The 25,462-nt window shown below is 42.9% G+C and overlaps 3 protein-coding genes across 4 annotated transcripts; 1 reads left to right on the top strand and 2 right to left on the bottom strand.

Annotated features, from left to right (window-relative positions):
* Nucleotides 1–1,562: 1,562 nt before the first annotated feature.
* On the top strand, nt 1,563–18,478 carry LOC124074464 (serine/threonine-protein phosphatase 6 regulatory ankyrin repeat subunit A). Of its 2 annotated transcripts, none has more exons than XM_046417428.1 (29): nt 1,563–1,796; nt 8,394–8,477; nt 9,270–9,348; nt 10,144–10,214; nt 10,767–10,967; nt 11,044–11,131; nt 11,280–11,422; nt 11,619–11,726; nt 11,808–11,912; nt 12,435–12,513; nt 12,706–12,820; nt 13,034–13,116; nt 13,198–13,261; nt 13,521–13,589; nt 13,723–13,863; nt 13,973–14,084; nt 14,268–14,294; nt 14,618–14,692; nt 14,832–15,033; nt 15,195–15,282; nt 15,388–15,505; nt 15,602–15,824; nt 15,937–16,024; nt 16,119–16,202; nt 16,291–16,439; nt 16,529–16,611; nt 16,776–16,858; nt 16,976–17,067; nt 17,163–18,478. In XM_046417428.1, exons 1-29 carry the CDS (start codon nt 1,770–1,772, stop codon nt 17,459–17,461), a joined length of 3,180 nt encoding a protein of 1,059 aa, XP_046273384.1. In that variant the 5' UTR covers nt 1,563–1,769; the 3' UTR covers nt 17,462–18,478. The 2 variants fall into 2 exon arrangements, with proteins under 2 accessions (XP_046273384.1, XP_046273383.1); XM_046417427.1 differs by lacking the exon at nt 1,563–1,796 and adding an exon at nt 5,699–6,411.
* Nucleotides 17,905–21,511, bottom strand: LOC124074466 (biotinidase-like). The gene is made up of 6 exons (XM_046417430.1): nt 21,056–21,511; nt 20,213–20,362; nt 19,943–20,094; nt 19,657–19,834; nt 18,963–19,562; nt 17,905–18,876 (listed from the first exon to the last, which is right to left on the bottom strand). Exons 1-6 carry the CDS (start codon nt 21,272–21,274, stop codon nt 18,604–18,606), a joined length of 1,572 nt encoding a protein of 523 aa, XP_046273386.1. The 5' UTR covers nt 21,275–21,511; the 3' UTR covers nt 17,905–18,603.
* A 365-nt stretch (nt 21,512–21,876) lies between these two features.
* Nucleotides 21,877–24,424, bottom strand: LOC124074465 (biotinidase-like). The gene is made up of 6 exons (XM_046417429.1): nt 24,143–24,424; nt 23,686–23,835; nt 23,416–23,567; nt 23,130–23,307; nt 22,436–23,035; nt 21,877–22,349 (listed from the first exon to the last, which is right to left on the bottom strand). Exons 1-6 carry the CDS (start codon nt 24,377–24,379, stop codon nt 22,077–22,079), a joined length of 1,590 nt encoding a protein of 529 aa, XP_046273385.1. The 5' UTR covers nt 24,380–24,424; the 3' UTR covers nt 21,877–22,076.
* Between the last annotated feature and the right edge of the window lie 1,038 nt (nt 24,425–25,462).

Genomic DNA, 25,462 nt, shown 5'->3' with positions numbered 1-25,462 from the left:
CAGCTGGGGAATATCAGCACACCAGTGAAGACAAGACTGAGGAGTGGAAGAAGAAACCTACCTCTTCAAGGTTAAAGGAACTGGGTTTATAGAAGAAAGAACTTATCAAAAGATTTTTTCTAAAGAAACCGGCTTGGTTATTTGTCAGTCAGCATCCCACAGGTCCTCATTCATGTAAAGCTTGTGGAAAGACTTTGCATTACATGTACACACTGAGGACACACGCACAGGTACATGCAGTGAATAAAATACATATTTGTGAAATTTGTGGAAAACATCTGAAGTTCACTGAGTTTAGCCCAGCACCGTCAAACCAAAAATTTGCTGTGAATTCCCCTCTGAAATGGACAGTCTCACAGACTAAAGGGTCTAAATGTCATGCCATCGACTTAAAAATCACATATGTGCAAAGTCCCACAGATGTCATACATGCATCGAAAATCCACTGCAGTAAAAAGTGAGATACTGGTCCAGTGGTGTAAATATGGGAGGAATAACTCAGTCCTAGTTCTGCGCAGTATGTTTATTCTTTCTATATGATTGTATTCCTATGCATTATTTTTTAGATTTCTAACAAAAATGTAAAGTGAAATGTCTTCCTTCATCATTCTGTAATTGTCAGGCTTTTAAGCAAATACAGTCACAACACCATCAAATAGATATTACTGTTATGAAAAACAGCAGCCCCAGGACCCAATGAAACCCAGTTTAAACTCAAACCCAGGAAATGATTTGTCTTGTCATTAATAAGAGTATTCACTTTTAATAGGCTGCAGTCCCCACCTATCATCAAATCCAGGTATCCCACCTCGCATGACGTTTATCCTCAATACGTGACATTGTGAACGTACGTCTTTTGAATTAAGTAAAAGGTAATCTAATAACCCGAGACCCTGACAGATAAGCGGTATAGAAAATGGATGGATGGATGGATGGTAATCTAATAAGATAAGATGAACTTTATTGATCCCACAGTGGGGAAATTCACTTGTCATGGCAGCTCACAAGAACAGAAGAAGAGTGCAAAAAGCAAAAAGTGGGCAAAAACAGTTACAAAAGAATGTAGAGGTAAAATAAATTAACAATTTACATGGTACAGTAAACTTAGAAAAAAAAAATTAGTAGGCCTAATATAACAAATATTTACTGGAAACCCTACAAATGCATAGAAGAATGGTGAGATACAGTTGATCTATGAAAAATTGATATGTGCATATATGAATGAGAGTTTAAATATATTTCTGTCCGCTAAGTGAATCAGTGTTCTGCGTAGTCCCTTACAGCTGTGGGTTGTGGGAAATAAAACTATGACGAAGTTACAGTAAGCCCATAGACATGATAAAAAATAAAGAAATGCGGCGTCGACTCTTTATTATGTCTATGGTAAAGTCACCTACGACAGACATATTTTAAACTCATGCGTGTGGTGTTTAAATGCCAGTGGAAATGTAGGAAATTTAGGGATCTATCATTATTGTTGTAGAATGGTTTGCCTCCCCCCCCCAGCCAGTCGGTGAGAGCTTTTGGTATTTTGCTGAGATTAGCGTTATGTATGCAGTTTGCTGGCTGCTATGTTTCAGTCCCAACTTTCCCGTTTTGTCATTTATGTCCCATGATGCGGTGACTTTGTCCATTGCAGGAAGGAAGAGGGGGGAAGCGGCACCGTTTGACGCCGCTCCGGAGAGTCTGTCCTCATTCAATTTCCCCCCGTTTAATCTACAGTAACTCCCGGGCGATTTACTGCCTCCTTTTGGTTTTACCCAGGGAATATGGCTGTGTTGAGGATACAAGACCAGGTAACGTTATCTCTCTTGCTAGGTAACATTTAACGTTATGTTAACGCGTTGGTGTCACTAAAACTAAATTGGACTAGTTTGTGGTGTGTCTGTTTAACGTTAACACCGTGTGATATCGGCTATTCGTTTCAGTGATGGCGTAACTTTACTAACCCTAACATTAAACAGCTAAGTGTGATTATGGTGACTTAAACCAGTCTGGTGTCTGATTTTCTTAAAGCGTAAAGGTCCAATAGCTAAGTTAATGTTCCTTAGCGTTGCTCTCGTTCTTACCGTTAAGTCAATTGACTTGTTAGCTAACTAGCTAGCAGTGACCAGTAAACAGAAAACCAGTTAATACAATAATCTTGCAAACGCCATGTCACCTGTTGCCTCACTTTTACTTAGCCCAGTTAAAATGGTCGGTTTTTATCTCAGAGCAGTGGTTACACAGTCGTTTGTCACTTTCCTTCGGTATTTTCTCCATTGCTGTTTGTTGCTTTTTCTGGTGGTGATGGACTGGCGAACACAGCTGGATCGCTAGGAGGTTAACAGGGTGGCTAACTCTCTTGCTCTGCTAACGTTAGCAACTTGAACTCAGGCAAGTCAAGTATTACGCCAACTTACAGTAAGATTGTAAACGTAATGTTAGTGAGACGTATTGTTAATATTGGATCGGATCGCATGCTTCCGAATTAACTTCTGCGATGTGCCCGGGGAGTTTGCTTTCTCAACTGTTAAAATTAGGTCAGCTGCCTGCACATTTTCTTCAGGTCATCTGTGGGCAGTCACCTGTTGCTGCAGATAAGAAAAGCTGTCTGACTGAAATAGCAGGTGGTGCTGATTCCTAAAGTGTCCGGCTGTGGCCATGAATTAGACACTTTTCACAAGCTTACATCTGTTGTTATGAACACTGCTGGTGTTACACAAGACATTACATTGAACACATGCTTAAGTAACTAAATAGTGGATGTAAACTTTGCTGTTTTAGTTACACAAGTCATTTTGTTTATTAAAGAACTTTTTTTTTACAATTAAGCCAATCAGATTGACGTGACTTTGTATATTATATTACATTCTAACAAAAAAATTAAAATACTTAAGCCCAGTTGGTTGGCTGGTTTGTATGTGTATGTACTTAACAGGTAGAAGGAAGTAATTACTTAGGAAAAATTTAAAAAATTCAGCCTATCTATCAATCGACAGAAAACATTTCTGTGTATATTAATCATGTACTTTACCAGCTTAATCTACCAAATATTTATTGGACACAGCTTTTTCAACACGATATTTTGCTGTCTGAGTTGCTACTTGTCATAGGCATTATTAACTCAGTCACTTACAAAATTACGATAAATTTAACAGTAATAATTCAATTAAAATAACTGTTAGTTTCAATCATTTAAGTGGTCACGGAAGATAAGTGCATGGCAGTGCTTTTATGTGTTGGTTCATATTTGGTCTAAGTGGTAAGTGTAAAATATGAACTTCAGCCAAAGTGAATCAGTGATTGTGCAGCTCTGTGGCCTATCCTGGTCTGACCGGTCTTCCAGGCAGTCAGCAGGAACGCATCAAACGGAAGTGTGTGTGATTAAACCCCTTCCCAACCCCAAACCCATTCTCCATTGTTCTCTGTAGTGCTGGCTGACAGACAACTGGACAAATGGACAAAAATAGTCACACTCAGAATGCAGGATTGGGGACAGGAACGAGCGTCACTTTTGGCAAGGGATTGTGTTTGTCCTCTAGAGGGCAGCCGGCAGCTTTGAGGCATGTGGTGTGTCTTAGCTGGGCTATGGTCCTGTCTGAGGAGAGGGATAGAAGAGGCATTTACAAGAACACACTTAGTGAAAACTGATCATCGCGTATACAAGAGAACGTGTTGTTGTTTTGTTTGTGTTTACTTGCGTGAGGCTTTTCAGAGTAATAGATTTAATAGAGCATGTTGTGGTGTCAGGGCAACAAAGCTTTATGAGGTCATCCTCTTGATCTTTTAAACCTTTGCAATCTCTAGATGTTAGCATCTCCATTGCTGCTGTCTGTGTGAGTATTTATCCCAGCACATGCACATGCACATGCACACGTGCCTGCCATAGTAATTCTAGACTGGGATTGCATTACACAGTGCATCCTGTCACAGGGTCAGAGCAGAGGTCAGTGCAAGATGCATACTTTCACTTATACATGCATACTGTCACATGGAACCTCACGTGAAGTAAAGCTTGAAGGTGGTACTGGAATTTTTATTTGTGGGTATTTGCGATGATATTGTGCCTACATCCTCTTCTTCTTGTTGTGAGATCAGGTTCATCTTCTCTTTGTGTCCTGCTGCTGTAAGAGCACCAGCTCAGCATAAATGCAGCAGGCATTTGAGCTTGGCCTGCCTCATGAAAGCACATATCCAGCACATCACAAAGTGTTTTTTTTTTTATTTCAGTTGTGGTTTCTTGTATTTAGGAATGATGAATGATTAACAATGAATATTTTTTGTGTGCTTTTGATCACTCCATACTTAATGTAAGAGTTTTCCTGCCTATGTTGACTATGCTGTTGAGTCCTGATTACATCTTTAAACACACACAAATACACATACAGAAAGACCTGCTTCTGTTTGGGAAATGGCAACAAATCCGCTCAGTAAACATCTTTGGGCTACGTTCCTGAGAGTACTAGCAGGTGGGATTGACAAAACATTGGTTGTTTGTTTATATTCTTTGCTTCCCAAACACCATTTGTGTTTTTGAAGTAAATCTGTAATGTCAGCTCAGTTGCTGTACAAGCAGAAAGCCTGTTAGGCTTTGTTTCACATTAAGCTTATGAATGGTAAGTCCATTAAACTTAAAATGTAGGCCTGCAGAAAGGTTTCAACCAACTGAATCCCTCCCTCTCATTCGCCCTTCCCTTTCCCGGTCCCTCCCTCGGAGCTAATGGGGTTGTGTGGCTTGGCAAGATTGCTCTTTTTAGGATCTGTGTTGAATATGAAGGAGACTGAGACACATACACACACACACTGACATGCACGCACAGACTGGTCTTGTTAGCTACCCTCACATTCCCTGGCAAAGCCAGTTTGTTCCAGTTTCATAATGAGGAGATGGGAACTTTTGATGCTGTGCCGCTGATACACCAAGGAAGATACTGGAACGCACGCATGATCTCACATTTAGAAGGAAAGACCAATCCTGTTTTAGCACTAACTTTAAGACCATGGATACCACTAAACTTGTATTTAGAATCTACATTACAGCGCACTTATTTTTGTTTTTACCATGTTAGGCTTGTTACAGCTTTTTAGGTTGTTTCAAGCTTGGTCATTTATATAATGAGACCCTCAATGCTTCACGTCATTGCTTTAGTATACAATAACAATGATCTGAGCTTTGTTGAGTTGATTATCATGGAATCCCTCAAACAAGAACAGCAAAATTACAATACAATATAATAATATGTTAACATTAGATACTGCCATAGTCTTCAAGCTGTCAACAAACAACATGGCACTGGATGCTGAAGACAGCAGAGCTTTCAGTAAAGAATCAATAGTACTGTAGCATCATCATTCCCATTTATGCTTTTGTTTGTGAATCAGCTCTATCTGCAAATTACCAGATAGAACAATCAGACATCACAATAGAATCTAAACTGTCCTTCAGTCCAGTATTTATCGTGTTGCTTGCCATTCATTTTACGGTACTCTTTTTTTTTTTTTTTTAAACTTGTATGCATCATTCCCATTTCCTTACACTCTGTATTTTGAGTCTCTTTGTTTCTCAGGTGACTTTGTTAACAGTTTGCACCCACTGATGTCCAGAGCCCCCTCTTTGTCCTTTGCTCCATTCATCCTCAGGTTTCATTGTGTTTTGTAGTGCATTACTGTAGGTCCCTGCCTACAATTTCTCTCTCTCTCTCTCTCTCTCCCCCTCCCCCTCTCTCTGTCTCCTTTTGAAAGAGCTGGCTTCAGCAGTCTGTTTGAAACGAGCCACGCATGCCCACACAGACATTTGGCCGCTACAGCCCCCGTCCGCACTAATCAAAGGGTCTGTGTGTGTGTGTCTGTGTGTTTTTTGCATCTGATGTGTGTGTATTTGTGTTCCTGGCTGCAGGACAGCAGTGAGGATATGTAGCTTCCTGTGTACTGCTAGGCAGCCCAAGCTCATTCTGCCGCATGCCGCTTACCACCACCATTACGCAGAGGAATTCCCTGCTGTCTCCACTACTGCTGCTCACTGAGAGTGCGAGTGTGAGAGGAGACATGCAGCAAAGCAGCACTGACAGATAGAGGACAGAGCTGGATTTCACATCGGATTTTACATGAAGATGCGCGAGTATTTGTTTTTGTGGAAACTGCTCGGTTTATGGGATTTATTGCTGACCTTTGTGCTCCTGAGTAGCGCACATATGTAAGAGCGAACACTGTATATTTATGTGTGTGTGTGTGTGAGTGATTGTGTTGGTGTGTGTGTGTGAGTGTTTGTTCCTGATGCGGTCAGAGCGGGCTAGCCGTGTGTGTATCGTGGTGCTTGAGGAGGTGGAGGAGGATGAGCCTTCTTCTTCGTCCCCACCTCCCCGGCCCAAATCATCCTCAGACCGCAGATCCCATCATGCCTCTCGAAGGGCTGCTGCTCAGGAGGACAAGGTGAGCTTCTGTCTCTGATGGGTGTTCATTGGTTGAATTAAGAGTTTGCTGAATCTGAATCAAAGCTGGTTTAATATTTAAATACAGCATTTAGCAGGGCTTTAGACCAATGCACTTCTCTTACCTGGCCAGAAGTTTAAGCCTTTGCTGAAGTGCATAGTTACACGTCCCATTGCATGACAATACAATTCACTGCCAGCTCTTGCCATCCAGTGCTAAATATAGCACCAAAATAATCACCAATATAGCCCTGCCATATGAGATGACTGCTGGTTTGTATAGATTATCAGTAAAGCCTGGTCCTTTGTAGTGTCCAGAGTTGGCTGCATAAATGGCGGGCCTACCAATGAAACCAATGAAAGTTGCTCTTTGAGGTGTATACAGAGAAAGGGGAATGCCTGCTCTCTATATTCTCTAATCTCTGACATAGTTGCAGTGGTCATCAGTGTAACAGGCGTGAGACAGACATCAGCATGACTGACAGCCCCACTTATTTTTAGATGGGCCAAAATGAGATAGGGCATTGGAAAACGGAAAGCGAGGAGCAGATCCACATCACAGTACTTGTTGTACTGTTGGTGTAACTTGGTCGTCCTTTCTGGGGAAAAAGGTATGCATGTAACAAAATGTTATCAAAGATGCCCACAGTAGTATGTAGACTAAAGCTGCTTTATAAATTGAAAAGGAGGCAGTGGAAATGTGCTGTAATTTAGGAGTGCTTTGATATTTGAAGTCTCTCCAGACTAAATCCTCATCATTGTCATCATCAGTGTTGATATGTTATGTTATTTAGCCTATTTCTGTCAGTGCATTTTTGACAATGTTGCCTCTCAAAGAAAAGCAATGTATTATCTTTATTCTTTCCCAGTTAAAGTGCTTAGACAAATAAGTTATCCAAACAACTAAACAGTGAAACAGTTTGTGATACTTATGAGATGACAGCACCAAGAGAGAGTAGTGTTATTATAAATACAATTTGTCGCTCAAATCTCTCAGATCTTCATGATGAATAGTGAGATAGAGAGTAATAGAGAGTAAGTAGCACTTCATTGTTGTGCAGTTTATTGTCCAGCAGTGAGTTTTAATACCAAATCAGCTTTGTAACAACATGTTTACACAGTTTGCAGGCTTCTGTGTGAAAAATAACAAAGCTGTTGTGTAAAATGACATGAGAAAAAAGAAATTGGGGCACTGTTGTTCTGTTGTAGATGAAATACTTTTACTTTGATTTTTAACACCAAGGTTTAAGGCTCTGCTGGGTATCTAAAAACTGAAGTCACAAAAACAATCAATTAACCATAAATATAAAAGTATCACATGACAACTGTATCTTGAATCCAGTATGCAGAATCGAACTATGAGCTTAGAATTAACCTTACGTCCCTTAACCTTTCATTTCAATGGACTCACTGTTTACTAATCCCGCTCAGTATCAGGCAACATGCTATCATGCTCATGCCAACTGTTTACTTTCATGCAGAGAGTAAATGAAACCAAAGCAACAGATAGTTTTACAGAGAGTTGTGGTCCTCAGTCTGTTTTGTATCTCATCCAACTTCTTCCTTCTGGGGAAATTTGTCTTCTCGTCTTAAGAACACGCATTCCTTGTATAACTAGTTTAAAATTTACTAATAAATAGATTACATGCCTCCGTGTTTATGGATGAGCTAGTCATTTTTTCCCTTTTTAACCCCTCACAGATTCAAACATTTACGTAAGGTTGTGTGCATTCATGCATGCGTGTATATGTGATATATGAAGCAGCTGCTAACTGTCAAACAAATAGGTGATGTGCAACCGTTCGGGACCTGTGGTTCTCTCCCGGCTCTGGATTACAGTTTCCGTGTGTGAGACTCTTCCATTTGCATCCACCATAACTCTCTTTGATAGCACAGTTGTCAGCAGGGAAATTACTGCCTTGCAAATCAAATATGTAATAGTGTGCATCTGCATTTTCTCTTCCTTTTTTTATGTGTCTGTAGCCGTCCCTGCTAAGAGCCATCTTCAATGTGGACCCAGAGGAGGTTCGCTCCCTCATATTTAAGAAGGAGGATGTCAACATTCAGGTAAGTCACACTGTTCTTGCTAGTTTTCTTGATTTCTCCAATATATATGTATGTGTTCTTATCTCACCTCTGTGTAGTAGTCTTTAACACTGTACATTCACACACGCTAACACACCGTGACATATAAAAGAAACATCACAGAGTGGAGCAGTCAGTCAGCAGGCTACAATTGATCTGGCTTCATATCGATGGCTTGACTGACTGAGAGTGCCTTCTGAAAGCTTCCCCATCTTGGATAGCTGTCAAGCAGGGCAAGACACATCAGCTGTTCATAACACTAACATACTGCTCATAACTCCTTTGCTCTCTGTCCATAGTCGACAGGTCACATCACATTATGCTTTCACTTTCTTTGTTTTTCTCTCTGTGGTTCTATCTTTTTGTGGGACTGCAGTGCAGGGTTCATCGCACTGAGTCTTCCTGGAGTCAGCAACACTGGCCCAGTCATGTGACGTTTGTTAATAGCCCCACTCTGTTGATTGCTCTTGCCTACACTGGGGGGGGGACTTTGCAGGAGCAGGGTGTATTGAAACGATGGAGCGAAGTGAAGAATACAAGACAAAATATAAAAAATACATGACAGACATTATGCTTTTTGTGGCTCTAATCTCGTGTTTCTTGTTGTCTGCAGGAGTGTGAGGTCTATAGATTTTGTTTGGGGAATAAATCCAAGCAAGTGTGTTTTGTTTTGTTTGCGAGTATGTGTGTCTCAGCCCCTTTGTTTCTCTGACAAGAGAAATAACACGCGTGCTTAAATGTGCTGTTTCCTGTGTTTTGTTTTTGTCCTTTCAGGACAACGAGAAGCGAACGCCTCTGCATGCTGCAGCCTATCTGGGAGACGCTGAGATTATTGAACTGCTCATCCTCTCAGGTAAACACTAGAGCACAGCCTTCGATCTATCAATCTATTCAGCCATGTCCCACCAATATTTTTGATTTGCTTGAAAAAACAAGATTCAACTAGTAATACCAAAAAGCTGTTTTTTCCGGTGCAGAAAAGATTTGAAGCTCATGTTCATATTGACGTTCACACAGTTCTTTGTTTCTTGACAGTTAAGTTAATCCTTCCTAAACTCTTCAAAGCTTCTGCCTGTTCCTCATAGCTCTCATCCTCTCATGTTGCTCCCTGTTCCCTCAGTAGTGTCCATGTCTGTGTGTCTGTCCCCTGCTCTGTGACTGTCACCCTCTTCTCGGTGACTGGTGATTTATCAATCATCTGATAGGGTCTGTGTTGGGTTGACTTTCTCTGAAGTCAGCTGAGCACATGAGGAGGTGGGGCACACTCTATCGTAACATAAGCATAGTATGGAAGGTGTGTGTGTGAGAGAGAGAGAGACAGAGTGATCACTATTTCTCAATAACGTGAAGAGCAAGCAACAGGTGCAGCTTTAGGGCTATTTTAACTCCCAAGCTATGCCAAAGAGGATCATGGTAGTTTTTATATCTTCCAGGCACTATTGGCTTATGGCACCTCTTCCCATAAGTCATATAAAAAGCCTTTAAAACTATCAGTTTGTGTTTTTACTCTTTGTGTTATTTACTTTTTACTCTTCACACCAATTTCTCAAGGGTATCTTGGGTCTTTAATATATTTTTCAGTGATGAGACATTTTTACAGGTTTTGTTGTTGATATATCTGACATCCTCTGCTCTCCTCTCATCCAAGGAGCCAGAGTTAATGCCAAAGATAACAAGTGGTTGACTCCTCTTCACCGAGCTGTCGCCTCATGTAGTGAGGTAAGGTATTACACAAACATACTAGTGCTAAGTTACTGTGATGACTATTCACATCTCTGTCAGAAGCAATGAAATGCACAGTCTCACATTTAGGTGATGACAGCTTTTCCCTGTTTTGTAAGATGGTCAACCCCACTGCAACAAATTGATTTCTTCCAACCTCTGGTTCACAGTGAGACAAAAACTGAATATCTAGAGAATATCTTGCAGCTACCTTACTGGTTTTATCGCTGCCAGGATAACATTTACAGATATGTAAAACCTGGACTTAAATGGATAAAATGATGTTTGTACAGTGCAGTGTGCTGGTGTTTGATAAACCTTCAAAATCTTGGTCCTGGGCAACATGCCCGCACTAACACAGCCACTCGTGTCTCATTCTCAGTGCTATTGCCAGCATCTGAAGCCCCCCTAAGAATAGAAAAGACGTTTATAACCACCCACATGAAGCCACCTGCATGCGCTGCAGTGTACTTTGGTAGAACAATGAGACATATTTAGAAAACAGACCTTCTGTCTGCACACTCTGATCTATTCTCTCTCTCAATTCAGGATGCAGTGGCAGTGTTGCTGAAGCACAGCGCAGATGTTAACGCCCGGGACAAGAACTGGCAGACGCCACTTCATGTTGCTGCTAGCAACAAGGCTGTGCGCTGTGCCGAGGCTTTGGTCCCACTGCTCAGCAACGTCAATGTGTCTGACCGGGCGGGACGCACAGCCCTGCACCATGCTGCATTCAGTGGACATGTAGAGGTTGGTCTCTTTTAGACACACACACAGGGACATTCACATGCATACAACTTCCATTTAATTTGCTTTTGTATGATAGATGGTGAAGTTGCTGCTGTCCAGAGGAGCTAACATCAATGCATTTGACAAGAAGGACAGAAGAGCCATCCACTGGGGAGCCTACATGGGTGAGTTATTAATGTGTGGCTTTACAGAAGCACACCTTTTTATCAGACTAGAAGAAGGCTCTGACTGTCCCTAGTGACTTGTAATGTGTGACTAGGGACACACATTACTGTGTAATGGCTAATCCCCCCCTGTCCCCTTCTGTTTCAGGCCACCTCGAGGTGGTAAAATTATTGGTGGCCAGCGGAGCAGAGGTCGACTGCAAGGACAAGAAAGCCTACACCCCGCTCCATGCAGCCGCCTCCAGTGGCATGAGCAGCACAGTGCACTACCTGCTGAGCCTGGGGGTTCATGTCAGTACAGACACACACATATGCATGCCTTAACAATGTCTTCAATGTGTATATAATGTGCCGTGATTATTTAGACCTAGCGAAATCTATTTTCTAAATATTCTTAAGTCAATAAAATACAAAATAGAACCCTACAACTTATGCCATGTTCCTGAGAAACCATAAGTATGCGTAGCTTTCTTCTCTCCCTGCACAGGTCAATGAGGTGAATGCCTATGGCAATACTCCACTCCATTTGGCCTGCTACAACGGACAAGATGTGGTGGTCGGTGAGCTCATTGAGGCAGGGGCCAACGTCAACCAGGTGTGTGTGTGTGTCTGTGCAAGATAGCATGTGCATGCTAATTGCATGTGTTTAATTGTGTTATTTTGTACTTTGCTTTAGGTGAATGAGAGGGGTTTTTCTGCTCTCCACTTTGCCTCCTCCTCACGTCAGGGGGCGCTGTGCCAAGAGCTGCTGTTGGCTCATGGAGCTCACATCAACATGCGGGTGCGTCCATATGCAGTTGCATCATAAAAACATTGAAACACATGAATTTAGGTGAAAAACAGCATATTGATACAGCTGAGGTGAGTGTACATAGTATATTACCTGTCGCAACTCTTGCCAATGTACATGCTACCCAATGTCAAGAAGAAATGACAGTTAACACTTTGGTAGCTGTGATGGAGACTGATACTAGGGCCCCACAGCCTCAGGATGCGAGGCCATATGGAAGCTGAAAGGGGAGGGGGTGGCTCCCCAAGGCTGCAAGCTGCTCAGGGTGTGTGTGTGTGTGTGTGTGTGTGTGTGCGCGCGTGGTCCAAGAGGGGTTCTAAGATAGCTTCTGTTCAAACTAAGCTTTCTAACACAACAGAATTACACCCACAGTTTAGATAGCTTCTTAGCTTCTCACACTGGCACTTAAATGTGCCTCTACACACACACTGCAGCACTGATATAAAGACTTAATGCACTACAGAAAAAAACACTGATCGTTCAACTCCACCTTCTCTCCCTTCATCTCTGCAGAGTAAGGACAGTAAGACTCCCCTCCATATGGCAGCTACTCATGGAAGGTTCTCCTGTTCGCAGGCCCTCATTCAAAACGGTGAGAGCCTGAACTACGTGCTGTCTGCTTCATGCCTGAATTCAAATGACTTCGTGTATCCTTGTAGTGAATGTGTTTGTTATGTGGCTCAGTATGCAAAATTAACTGGATTTTTAACTGAACATTTTGAGTAGTTTAAAGGAAATTCAAAATACCTGTTATTTGTATACACTTTATTTATGTCTTGTTTAGGAGCTGAGATTGATTGTGAGGACAAGAGCAGAAACACAGCTCTTCACATCGCCGCCCGTTACGGTCATGAGCTCATCATCACAGCACTCATCAGACACGGAGCCAACACCATCAAGTTAGTAACAAATGACATTTAACCATCTGTGTATCTTCCCACTGAATATAATCCATGCTTTATCAACAAGAAACACAAGTATTGTGATGACTAGGGATGGCTAAACTCAATCTCTTTGCGTTCTGTTTCTGTCATCAAAAATGCACCCATGCTTTCATACCTTATCGTCCTTATCCTGTGATGACTTGCCTTCCCTGCCTTCAATCTTTTCAGGAGAGGCATTCATGGGATGTTCCCCCTCCACCTGGCAGCTCTCAGCGGCTTCTCAGATTGCTGCAGGAAGCTGCTGTCCTCAGGTACGTACATGCTGACACCATTCTTGCCACTAGAATCTCCTGGTTGACATCCTAATTGATGCTGATTGCATATTTGCACAGGGTTTGACATAGACACCCCCGATGACTTTGGAAGGACCTGTCTACATGCTGCTGCAGCTGGAGGGTAGGTCAACATAATGCCTGACTGTTTTTTCATTTCGCTGTTATCTTTTATGCTTTTCTTTGTTCATTATTTAACAGCATTCACCCTTTTGTTTTCATTTTTCCAGCTATTTAGTAAACATTTTTTATTTTGTTTATTGAGTTGTTCTTTTATAACAAACAGAAAGCTTTTATGTGCACTGAAATATTATCTATGCACTGGATTAAAATAGATTGGTATGTCAGTAAAACATCAGCGGTTAAGTTGTCTCTCCAACCAGGAACCTGGAGTGTCTGAACCTGCTGTTAAACATAGGAGCAGACTTTAACAGGAAAGACAATTTTGGAAGGTGAGCCTTTCTAGAAATGCTCTGGTCTGAAGGCAGAGCTAGACTTTTTTTTCACATTTTGGAGAGCAGAGGAAGAGTATGAAGTCCTCACTGTGGTAAGTAAAAGCTGATGTTGACTCTCTGACTATCCCAGGACTCCGCTACACTATGCATCAGCCAACTGTAACTACCAGTGTGTATTTGCGTTGGTGGGCTCTGGGGCAAGCATCAATGAACTGGACCAGACAGGCTGCAGCCCCCTTCACTACGCTGCTGCCACTGACACTGACGGAAAGTGAGTTCTGCTTTGTGTTTAACTGATACAGTTAATAAATAGGCATCAAAGAACCCTTAGTGTCAGGTCAAGGCTTTTAAAAAAAAAAAAATCTCTTCTCATTTGTCAGGTGTGTGGAGTACCTGTTGAGGAACAATGCTGATCCAGGAGTGAGGGACAAACATGGCTACAGTGCAGTACACTATGCATCAGCCTATGGGCGCACACTCTGCCTGGAACTGGTGTGTACAGCTGCCACACTGAGTGAAAATATGTTGCATCTCCTACAGAGAAAATCTGAAAAATCATACATGTTAAATCTGACCTCTACCATGTGCTGACTTACTTTAGAACTGCAGAAAACTACAGTACACAAGCTCACATGTCATGATATCCTAAATAGACCTTGTCTGTGGTTCTTTCAGATGGCAAGTGAGACACCGCTTGATGTGGTAAGGTTCTTACATTGATTCTTTTCACGTAGCTCCCTCTGTTGGACAGAGGGAATATGGCGGTTAAATCATCTGGTGGGCAGATGAAGCTACTGTGTGCTCCCTCTTTCATCTTATTACTGCTTGGATAAGAATTGGCAGGCCAACATTGCATGTATTTGCAAAAAGAAAAAAAAAACTTCTTGCTTCTTATTGTTTTCTTATAAATTTAAAGCACATGGAGCTGTGTAACCACTGTTTAATGTCTGTGTAAAAAGTCTGAGGCAGTGACTTGTCTGTAAGCATGAAATGAAAAAAATATGTGAACCATCTCTCGATTACAGTTAATGGAAGCATCAGGAACAGACATTCTGAGTGACTCAGAGAGTCAGGACCCCATCAGTCCGCTCCACCTGGCGGTGAGTTCAGGGATTTGTCAGTGTGTGTCTGCTTTGTCTTTGTTGTTTGTCCCTCTCAGACTCAGGATTTCAGGATGTCTCTGTCATGTCTATTAGACTTAAAAGAAGTGTGTCTGCTGGTGTATGTCTTTTGATTTAGGCTTACCACGGACACTGTGGATCTTTGGAGGTTCTCTTGTCATCCCTGGTGGACGTGGACGTTTGCAGTCCAGAGGGCCGGACCCCCCTTAGCCTGGCCTGCTCCAGGGGTCATCAGGAGTGTGTCTCTCTGTTGCTGCACCATGGCTCCTCACCCATGACCCGTGACTACACACACAAAAAGACAGCCATACATGCCGCAGGTATACATGTAGACATTTACAACCACAGAAATATTTTAGATGTACCAAATTAACATCACTTGCATGTGAATTATTTATCGACTGGCTTTATTTAAAAAAAAAAAAAAATTTTTTTTGAAAAATAAATCATGCCCCAGTGTATGTGTGTCTGTCTGCCATAGCTATGAATGGTCACCCAGAGTGCCTGCGCCTGCTCATGAGCAACAACGACCAATATATTGATGTGGATGCGCAAGATATCAGCGGGCAGTAAGTGTGTGTGTGTGTGCGCATGCGCACGCATAGAGAAAATATCTTGAGCAGGCCATTGAGAGAAAATGACTGTTTTGTGTCATATTTCCATACTTTTTACAGGACTCCTCTGATGTTGGCAGTGCTGAATGGACACACAGAGTGTGTGTTCTCTCTACTCAGTCAAGGAGCCAGTGTAGAGAATAAGGACCGCTGGGGGAGGACGGCACTACACAGAGGGGTGAGGCACACGCATTAGCATTAGAACTGAATTTACAATATCTTATGTATTTATTCATTATTTCTAAAGTTTTCCACTTTGTAATTTTTCACACAGGCAGTGACAGGCCAGGAGGAGTGTGTCGAGGCCCTCCTCCAGCGGGGAGCCAGCGTGTGTGTCAAAGACATCCAGGGCCGCTCACCAATCCACCTGGCATCCGCTTGTGGCCGTGTGGGTGCACTGGGTGCCCTGCTTCAAGCCAACACCACCACCTCAAACACTCACACACACCTCATTGACAACCAGGGCTACACACCACTGCACTGGGCCTGCTACAATGGTACTGGCACACAGCATGATCAACTTGACAAGCACGTGTGTTCTGGAAGAGGCCACATCAACTTATTACAGTTCCTCCCTTGTGCTCCTGTCCCCTCTCTCTGTTTTCTTAGGATATGACGCTTGTGTGGAGGTGTTGTTAGACCAAGAAGTGTTCACAAAGATCAAGAGCAACTCTTTCAGTCCGCTGCACTGTGCTGTGTAAGACAGTCTGCTTGTATGTGTGTACTTACTGTTTTTATGCAGATAGACACTGCTCTGACAGTCATATGACACTGTGGATTGTCTGTTTCAGTATAAATGACAATGAGGGAGTGGCTGAGATGTTAATTGACTCCCTGGGCACAACTATTGTCAACACCACTGACTCCAAGGGCAGGTGGGAGATGCAAACTCACTCACATTACGTTATAGTTGTTTGGGCAAGCTATGCTGATATCTTTTTAACTGTGTCTGTGTCGATGCAGGACCCCCCTTCACGCTGCAGCTTTCTCCGACCACGTGGAGTGTGTCTCTCTTCTACTGAGCCACGGAGCTCAGGTGAATGCAGTCGACACACACCTGCGCAGGACGCCGCTTATGATGGCAGCTCTCAACGGACAGACCAATACTGTGGGTCAGTATAGCCTCTGACACATAAATACACCGTTGTCTTTTAATTTCTAACCCTTTTCACATTAAACTATCTAATTTGTTGTGTTGCAGAGGTGTTGGTGAGCAGTGCTAAAGCAGACCTGACACTACAGGACGCACACAGGAACACAGCATTACACCTGGCTTGCAGTAAGGTAAAAATATTTTTTTCACTGGCCATTGTGAATTATGAATATTTAAATGTAACCAAGTGAACATAAAGATTTCTGACCTAGCAGTGATTATTATTATCATATTTTGCGAGACATCTATACTTGAGCTTTCAACTTTTTACCATTCATCACTTTGTTCCTCTCAGGGTCATGAGACGAGTGCCTTGTTGATTCTAGAGAAGATCAGCGACAAGAACCTCATCAACTGCACCAATGCTGCTCTCCAGACGTACGTAGTATTCTCGAGGGTGTAGCCAGACATTCAGCTGTACAGTGGGGTAATGTATGTAGGGAAGGTGAAGTTCAGACTTATTTTACCAGTATATCTCCCTCCACCATCCTGCAGGCCCCTGCACGTAGCAGCCAGGAAGGGATTGACAGTGGTGGTCCAGGAGCTGCTGGGGAAAGGAGCCAGTGTGTTAGCAGTGGATGAGAATGGTCTGCTTTCATCTTACAGTTGTAGCACTAACCTCACTATTCATACAATGAATTGTGACCTTTTTTAAAGTCTCTTATCCCTTTTTTATCTGTAGGTTACACTCCAGCTCTGTCCTGCGCTCCCAACCGTGATGTGGCCGACTGCCTGGCGCTCATCCTCAACTCCATGATGCCCACCTCCCCTATGGTCACCATAGCAGCCCTGCCTGCGCTTTCTCTTAATCAGACAGTTATCAACCACCATCCCACCAACAACCACATCTCCAAAGGTGTGGCCTTTGACACCCCACCATCTCTGAGGTCAGATCATGCCTCTTACTGCAGGCCAGAGCACCCGCTGTCCTCTGTCTCTGTGGACGATGAACTGAATGATTCAGACTCTGAGACATACTGAGGACACACCTGCAATTGGACAGAGCCCCACTATACTGGCAGGCAAGCCAGCCACTCAGGAGCCTTAATAGATCACTGACAAGGAACTAAAAGAGAGAAAAGAGGAAGAAAGTAGAGCCAGTGTGCAGATTATTTTTAGGTAAGCTTCTTCAAATCTAAATATAACCCTTGTTGTAAACCAGATGTTTGTTTCCTCAAGGTGCAAACCCATGGGGTGAAAGGTAATGTAGTTAAGTACAGAAAGGTGAATCCACAGTTTTGTTTTGTTTCTTTTTTTAATTTAATATGATGGTTTAAAGTGATGGTTTTCTTTTAAATTAAGCTCACATTTTTGCTGATCCTTTCTGGAGCCTTTTCAGTTTTCCATCAGCTGTCACTAGAAGAACATCTGCTGGAGAAAAGCTCAGAGGACTGCTTTTATTTTTATTTTTTTTATTTTTTTTAAACAGAGGAACAATATTATGGGACCAGGACATTGATTACCGTTTTCCCTACTGTACTTTTGAGTTTTTATTCTGAATTGTTCTTCAAGGTGTCATGGGAGAAATTGATCGCTCTCACATTGGTAATGCTGCGTCACTGTTCTTGAACCACTTTTCAGTTCCTAGGAGAGGAATTCATTATTGAATCCTATGAATTTATTCCAAGTGGAAACTGAATCTATGGGAGCTGATTCTGACAGCAGGTGGATGTAAGACCCATTTACTGTATGACTGGTCCAGGAGTCAGTTGATTGACGAATGAGCGGCCCAAGGAACATTTAACTTGCAATGCTGTAACTACTCAATGTCTGTGTACTGTACTGGAGACAGGGAAAAGTGGCTGACACTGTGTATAGGTGTGTGTGTGTGTGTGTGTGAGAGAGAGAGAGTGTTTTGTGCATTTGTGCACATTTGTGTGTGTGGGAGAATAAATATTGCCTTTTTAGGAACAAGCAACTTTCAGGCAGAGGATGAACACTACTTGTTGCAGTGTTTTTAAAGATTAAGTCATGAATAAATAAAGATAATTCCTTTTAGATTTAATGCAGTGTGTGTATTACAGAAGACAGATGTATAAGTCTTAGAATATTTGTTACATATTTTGTTGTTGTGTTTTTTTCTGTATTAGATATTTGCTCTTCACACACACATCCAGAGCGGGTCATTCATTGTCCAGGTGATACATGCGTCCATACAGACAGGCAGTGACCAACCCACTACTCATGTTGGAGTGTTTCAAGCTCACTGTGCCGTCTGCAGCTATTTTCAGATGTTCAGGCTCCTCCAGGACCATCTTGCTACCCAAAATGGATGGATACACATGTTTGGTCTCAAATTTCCCCTCCAATAGGAAGTCCATTTTCGTTTCAGCCTCTTCCACTTCCTGTCCACAGGAGGTAGTGTCTGACCCTGCACAGCGGACTAATGCACACACCTGCAACAAAGATAGGATAAATCTGACAATATTCTCATGAAGGACAAGCAGAATTTTCAAACAACCAAAATTCTTCTCATTCATACCTGCAGGGCATAGCGTCCATTCACAGTGTGTGTTCCAGCAAATGCTCCCAACGCATAGAGTTCTGTTTTGCTGGTTTGTGGAAACCGTTGATACTGCAGGTAACAGCAAAAGGTGCCATTACACACCTTTACTTTGCCCTCTGTCTCGTTGAGGAGGGCGAATGTAAATGGGTCATACATCATAGGTGAAATGAAAGTGATGGAGGAGGGAGGGACTGAAGGAGCGGTTTCAGGATGAGGAGAATCAATACAGCTCTCTTTGTCACAGTATCCAGAGTCTGTAGTTGTAGGTGATATGAACTCATCCCTAACCACCACCTTTTCTATGGCTTTGCTCTGTCTCACCCACAGTGGGTCTAAGACTGGCACCCTGGCCACCAGCAACCTGCCCTCCTCTGGGTCACCTTTATGGGCATGGTGATAGGTGGCAGAAAAAGGGGTGTAGATACCACTTCCTGTCATGATCAGTTGGTCGCTACGAATGTTGGCTGCAAGTAGGGTGACATTGGCACCCAAGCTGAATGCCCGCTGGAACTGGATTGTGTCTAGTAGGGGGAGCTGGTTCATCCAGGCTGTGGGGAAGATCAGCTGACGTACACCCTAAAAGAGGTCCAAAGAATGAAGAATGTTAGGAAGAGAGAAAACAAACACAGGAATCGTGTTGAGTCCAGAATTTGAGGGGCTGTTGTTCTACCTTCTCCACCAGGGCAACTGTGGGCTCATGAAACAGGATGTCAAAGCAGGTGATGAGGCCAAACTTCCCAGCAAAGGGTGTATCAAATGTTATGATCTCAGGTTGTGGTGGAGTGTCAAATGCATCTTCAAAGTACAGGTTGTACTTATGGTAGCGCGCCACCAGCAGGCCATCTGACCTGTGTGAAGGAAAATGCTGTGACCAGTTCACATAGACTGGAAAATTTTGATTGATGCATTTGCCACCCCTTAGCTAAACTACTTCTGTTTTAAGATATACACTGCACCTGAACACCACATTGGTGTTGAACTGCCAGTGTCCATCAGAGGGACAGGAGGAGGAGGGCTCAGTTTTCAAGGGGCAGGGCTGTAGGTCAGCCATGTTGGCCACCACGTAGAGATTGTAACGACGGGCCATACAGCTCAACCGCTGGAGAACCTGTGAAACACAACCACACTCAAATGTAATTCAAATACACGAATGAAGGCTCTTGTGATGTTTCCATGTCGTGTCAGAATGCCACTTGAATAACAAATTGAAAAGTATGATTGAGCACCTCAGTGTTGTTGTGTTTGCCTGGCTCTGTGCAGGGGTTCCAACTCTCCTGCTGAGGATCAGGGATGGTTTCTAGGTAGCCAGAGATTGACACACGGCTGAAGTTGAAACCCTGAAGACCATCCTCTGGAAACACCAGGATCTGGGCACCCTGACCCAGTGAAGAAGAGGGCAGAATACAGAGATGAGACAGGAGACGTCAGAACTCTCCTGTAGTCATGAACACGGTGACCATGCAGAGAAGTACAATCACTCCTCACGAATTCACTTGGGAACACTGACTTTACTGAAGTTAATATATACCCACTTTCATAGTTTCCATCACAAGTTTAAGGAATGGCCTTATTATTTAGCCTGATATCTTGTTCCATTCATTTATGCCACCGATCAACAGAAACTGACTTAAATTTTGTGGTTATGATCGAAGCTCAGATAATATCAAAGTTAAATATTCTGAAAGGTCCAGCAAGTGACATTATTTAAGGGGTCCAAGGACCAATACAGTCAGAAGTTTCAGTTAAAGATTAAGAATGGTGGATTAATGACTGACTGTTTCAGAAAAGAAAAAAAAAAGTGGTCAAGAAAAAAGTGGCATGCAGAACAAAGTCTCTAACACTGCAAGGAGTCTGACATTGTGAGTTACCTTCCTCTGAAGTCAGTTCAGTCCATTCTGCAAGCTTTTCACTGCATCTGGCAGTCTGAGCTACTTTATTTTTGAGCATGTAATTTTAAGGATACGGACACTGGAGAACCATGATTGTCCTTTGGAAAGTGAGCAATAATAAATGCTATTTCTTTGCTTAGAAAACTGTATAACTACCGACCGGCCTGCCCCTGACCATACCTGTTGAGAGGCCACCGCAGCCTGCTCCTCGTAGATATCCAGGTTTCTCTGCAAGTGTTGCAGAGCAGCAGGACGGGACAAGGGGACATGAGGCTCCGGGTTCAGAATTAAGCTGTGCTCGTACACAGCAGCAACATACGATGAATCCACGACGGGCTCTCTTTGTACAACGGCTGACGTAAAAGCAAAGGTGACAAAAACAACAACGAACAAAAGCATTGTTTCTTTTCTCTGAGAGACGTGAATAGTGTAACCCAGACGGTGGCAGTTACACCATAACACCTGAGAGGTCAGTAGTCCAACTAAAGGCAGAGCTCACTCAGTTGAATTTATGGTTAAGAGGTGATAAAGCTCCCCTTGCGGATCAAGGAGATCTTGATCCTCGTAGGGGCAGTTGTGCAGCATCTCCAGGTTCTACAGTTTTAGATACTCGTCTGTTGGACTGCCCTGGACAAATCAAAGAAAAATGTGTTTTTGCTGCACTAACGGCAACCTGCAATCTAGACATAAACAAATCTTTTATTTTGAAAATACAGGAAATAATGCGCACGTAAATCGGAACCACTTAAAAAAATAGGACCAAGGGCTGCCAGGTGCTGTGTTCCAAATCGCGTACTTTTTATATTTTTAGTACGTACTGTTGCGTGCAGTATGCTTACGACTGCTATTTTATAATAACATTGCGCCTTATTTTTTAACCTCTTATTAATACATCTGTCAGTTTTCAGTAGAACAAAATTTGTAGTTAAAGGCTAGCATCTCTTGATGCTCTCTAAGTTGCTCGGTTGATGTGAGGCATCTCACAAAATAATACACTAAAATAATAAAATGAAATCATTTTAATGTCTATTTTATTTTTCAGAATGAATAAAGATGTTTGTTTATCATTTATTGCAGTGTGTATTATGACAGGAGACAGATGTATATCAGCTGAGTTGTTGTTAACAGTCTTAGAACATTTGTTAAAATTTTAATACATTGAATATTTTTGTCCTGACACACACGTCTACTCCAGAGCGGGTCATTCATTGTCCAGGTGATACATGCGTCCATACAGACAGGCAGTGACCAACCCACTACTCATGTTGGAGTGTTTCAAGCTCACTGTGCCGTCTGCAGCTATTTTCAGATGTTCAGGCTCCTCCAGGACCATCTTGCTACCCAAAATGGATGGATACACATGTTTGGTCTCAAATTTCCCCTCCAATAGGAAGTCCATTTTCGTTTCAGCCTCTTCCACTTCCTGTCCACAGGAGGTAGTGTCTGACCCTGCACAGCGGACTAATGCACACACCTGCAACAAAGATAGGATAAATCTGACAATATTCTCATGAAGGACAAGCAGAATTTTCAAACAACCAAAATTCTTCTCATTCATACCTGCAGGGCATAGCGTCCACTCACAGTGTGTGGTCCAGCAAATGCTCCCAACGCATAGAGTTCTGTTTTGCTGGTTTGTGGAAACCGTTGATACTTCAGGTAACAGCAAAAGGTGCCATTACACACCTTTACTTCGCCCTCTGTCTCGTTGAGGAGGGCGAATGTAAATGGGTCACACATCATAGGTGAAATGAAAGTGATGGAGGAGGGAGGGACTGAAGGAGCGGTTTCAGGATGAGGAGAATCGAAACAAGTGTGTTGCTGACAGGATCTAGTGTCTGTAGCTTTAGATGATGTGGACCCGTTTGTAATTACCCCCTCCTCTGTGGCTTTGCTCTGTCTCACCCACAGTGGGTCTAAGACTGGCACCCTGGCCACCAGCAACCTGCCCTCCTCTGGGTCACCTTTCTGGGCATGGTGATAGGTGGCAGAAAAAGGGGTGTAGATGCCACTCCCTCTCATGTTCATTTTGTCATGACGAAGGTTGGCCGCTAGAAGGGTGACATTGGCACCCAAGCTGAATGCCCGCTGGAACTGGACTGAGTCTAGTAGAGGGAGCAGATTCATCCAGGCTGTGGGGAAGATCAGCTGACGTACACCCTAAAAGAGGTCCAAAGAATGAAGGAGGTTAGGAAGAGAGAAAACAAACACAGGAATCGTGTTGAGTCCAGAATTTGAGGGGCTGTTGTTCTACCTTCTCCACCAGGGCAACTGTGGGCTCATGAAACAGGATGTCAAAGCAGATCATGAGGCCAAACTTCCCAGCAAAGGGTGTATCAAATGTTATGATCTCAGGTTGTGGTGGAGTGTCAAATGCATCTTCAAAGTACAGGTTGTACTTATGGTAGCGCGCCACCAGCAGGCCATCTGACCTGTGTGAAGGAAAATGCTGTGATCAGTTCACATAGACTGGAAAATGTTGATTGATGCATTTGCCACCCCTTAGCTAAACTACTTCTGTTTTAAGATACACACTGCACCTGAACACCACATTGGTGTTGAACTGCCAGTGTCCATCAGAGGGACAGGAGGAGGAGGGCTCAGTTTTCAAGGGGCAGGGCTGTAGGTCAGCCATGTTGGCCACCACGTAGAGATTGTAACGACGGGCCATACAGCTCAACCGCTGGAGAACCTGTGAAACACAACCACACTCAAATGTAATTCAAATACACGAATGAAGGCTCTTGTGATGTTTCCATGTCATGTCAGAATGCCACTTGAATAACAAATTGAAAAGTATGATTGAGCACCTCAGTGTTGTTGTGTTTGCCTGGCTCTGTGCAGGGGTTCCAACTCTCCTGCTGAGGATCAGGGATGGTTTCTAGGTAGCCAGAGATTGACACACGGCTGAAGTTGAAACCCTGAAGACCATCCTCTGGAAACACCAGGATCTGGGCACCCTGACCCAGTGAAGAAGAGGGCAGAATACAGAGATGAGACAGGAGTCTAGTCATGAACACAGTGACATTAAATCTACTTCTCTATGTGACCATACAGAGACGGTCTTCATAACTATCCTTAAGGAATGGCTGTTTTATTCGGTACTATCCTGACTGTGTAGTTATTCACTGCACCTGACTACATAAACTACCTTATCTTCAACTGTGTAATTTTGAAAGATTTGCGTATTAGATAAACTTAACCAAGCACTGAACCACAGTTTCTTTCACTCAGAAACCAAACATTTATAACATTTTCTGATCATACCTGCTGAGCAGCCTGGGCAGCCTGCACCTCATAGATATCCAAGTTTTTACGCATGTGTTGTAGGGCATCGGCATGGGACAGAGGGACACGAGGATCTGGATTCAGGACCAAGTTGTGTTCATACACAGCAGCAATGTATGAGGAGTCCACAGTGGGCTCTGTTTGAACAATGGCCAATGTTAAAGAAAAAGTGAAAATGGCGATAGACAAAAACATTGTTTCTTCGCAGTGAGACATGAATGGTGTAACCCAGATGAAAAAGCAGCAATATAGCCCCTGACAGCTCAAAAGTCCAACTTGAGATAGAGGCAAACAGAGCTGACTCAGCCCCCCTTGCAAAATACTGTTGTATTTACTTTATAAATGTGAATCAGTACGGCCTTAGTTTCTGCAGCAGTTGCATGTCTCTCATTTTTAAATACTTCCAATGAACAGCCCAAGTCAGATCACAAAAAATATCTGATTTCGTCATAATCTTGGTTCTCTGAGTGAAGAGACTATCTCTTTGCGTCCTTTCATATTCCATATGATGGTTCCCTGCTTCACTGGAATTAGCTTAACATGCTAATACAAATAGAAGACAACTTTATCGAGTTTTGACAAGTTTATCAAGTTTTATTTTCCATGTCAACTGGAAGAAAGAGGACAGATGCCTGCTGTTGGCTGAATCAGTCTGGGCTCAGCAACGCCTACCACTGAGCATGTTATATAACTATATCAATAATCTATCAACAGGGGGGTCACAAAAGTAGCAGGTGAAAGGAGACATTGAATCATCATCATCATTGAATCCATGCCAGCACAGGAGGGGCTTTTCTTGTAAACAGATCAGCCGTGGATCTTGGCCAAATATCCACATACCGACAGCAGGAGGAATGGTTATGCGTATATGGAATATATAGCATGGAGGCAATATAGTCTTGATACTATAGAGAACAGGGAGGTTTTTCATTGTACTTGCGCCAACCTGGCAACTAGACATAATCAAAACTTTTATTTTGAAAATACACAACAGGAAACATCTAGGATATAACCCGGAACCACTTCAAAAATCTGTCCTTGTTACTCCAGCGTGTGTAGGGCTCGAGATAAATTTTGGCAGTGATCTGTATTTCAAACGCTGCTTCGAATTGACCAGATGAAGACAATTTCTAGAAACGGACTCTCGTTTATTTCTTCTTGTTTGTCTGGCGTTTCCATTAGTTTTTAATCAGGACGTGTGTTAGCATTAGTACACCCTGTAGTGCAATGTCAACAGCACCACAAGCACCAACGGGAGGTGCAGATGCTCCTGTGTCAAAAGGAAGCCAGCTACTTAAG

Source organism: Scatophagus argus, chromosome 17 (assembly GCF_020382885.2).
Source record: "Scatophagus argus isolate fScaArg1 chromosome 17, fScaArg1.pri, whole genome shotgun sequence".
Taxonomy (NCBI): domain Eukaryota; kingdom Metazoa; phylum Chordata; class Actinopteri; family Scatophagidae; genus Scatophagus; species Scatophagus argus.
The sequence above is the reverse complement of the archived record's forward strand: the minus strand, read 5'-3'. Positions and strand labels throughout refer to the sequence as shown.

What these genes read in the sequence shown, in the direction of transcription:
- LOC124074465 (XM_046417429.1), bottom strand. Translation starts at nt 24,379, where the DNA reads ATGTCTCACTGCGAAGAAACAATGTTTTTGTCTATCGCCATTTTCACT. An exon ending in GCAAACACAACAACACTGAG is followed by an intron (nt 23,568 to 23,685) that starts GTGCTCAATCAT and finishes TGTGTTTCACAG; the next exon opens with GTTCTCCAGCGGTTGAGCTG. An exon ending in GTGGACGCTATGCCCTGCAG is followed by an intron (nt 22,350 to 22,435) that starts GTATGAATGAGA and finishes TCTTTGTTGCAG; the next exon opens with GTGTGTGCATTAGTCCGCTG.
- LOC124074466 (XM_046417430.1), bottom strand. Translation starts at nt 21,274, where the DNA reads ATGCTTTTGTTCGTTGTTGTTTTTGTCACCTTTGCTTTTACGTCAGCC. An exon ending in GCAAACACAACAACACTGAG is followed by an intron (nt 20,095 to 20,212) that starts GTGCTCAATCAT and finishes TGTGTTTCACAG; the next exon opens with GTTCTCCAGCGGTTGAGCTG. An exon ending in ATGGACGCTATGCCCTGCAG is followed by an intron (nt 18,877 to 18,962) that starts GTATGAATGAGA and finishes TCTTTGTTGCAG; the next exon opens with GTGTGTGCATTAGTCCGCTG.
- LOC124074464 (XM_046417427.1), top strand. Translation starts at nt 6,256, where the DNA reads ATGCGGTCAGAGCGGGCTAGCCGTGTGTGTATCGTGGTGCTTGAGGAG. An exon ending in CAGGGGCCAACGTCAACCAG is followed by an intron (nt 11,727 to 11,807) that starts GTGTGTGTGTGT and finishes ACTTTGCTTTAG; the next exon opens with GTGAATGAGAGGGGTTTTTC. An exon ending in AGGAAAGACAATTTTGGAAG is followed by an intron (nt 13,590 to 13,722) that starts GTGAGCCTTTCT and finishes TGACTATCCCAG; the next exon opens with GACTCCGCTACACTATGCAT.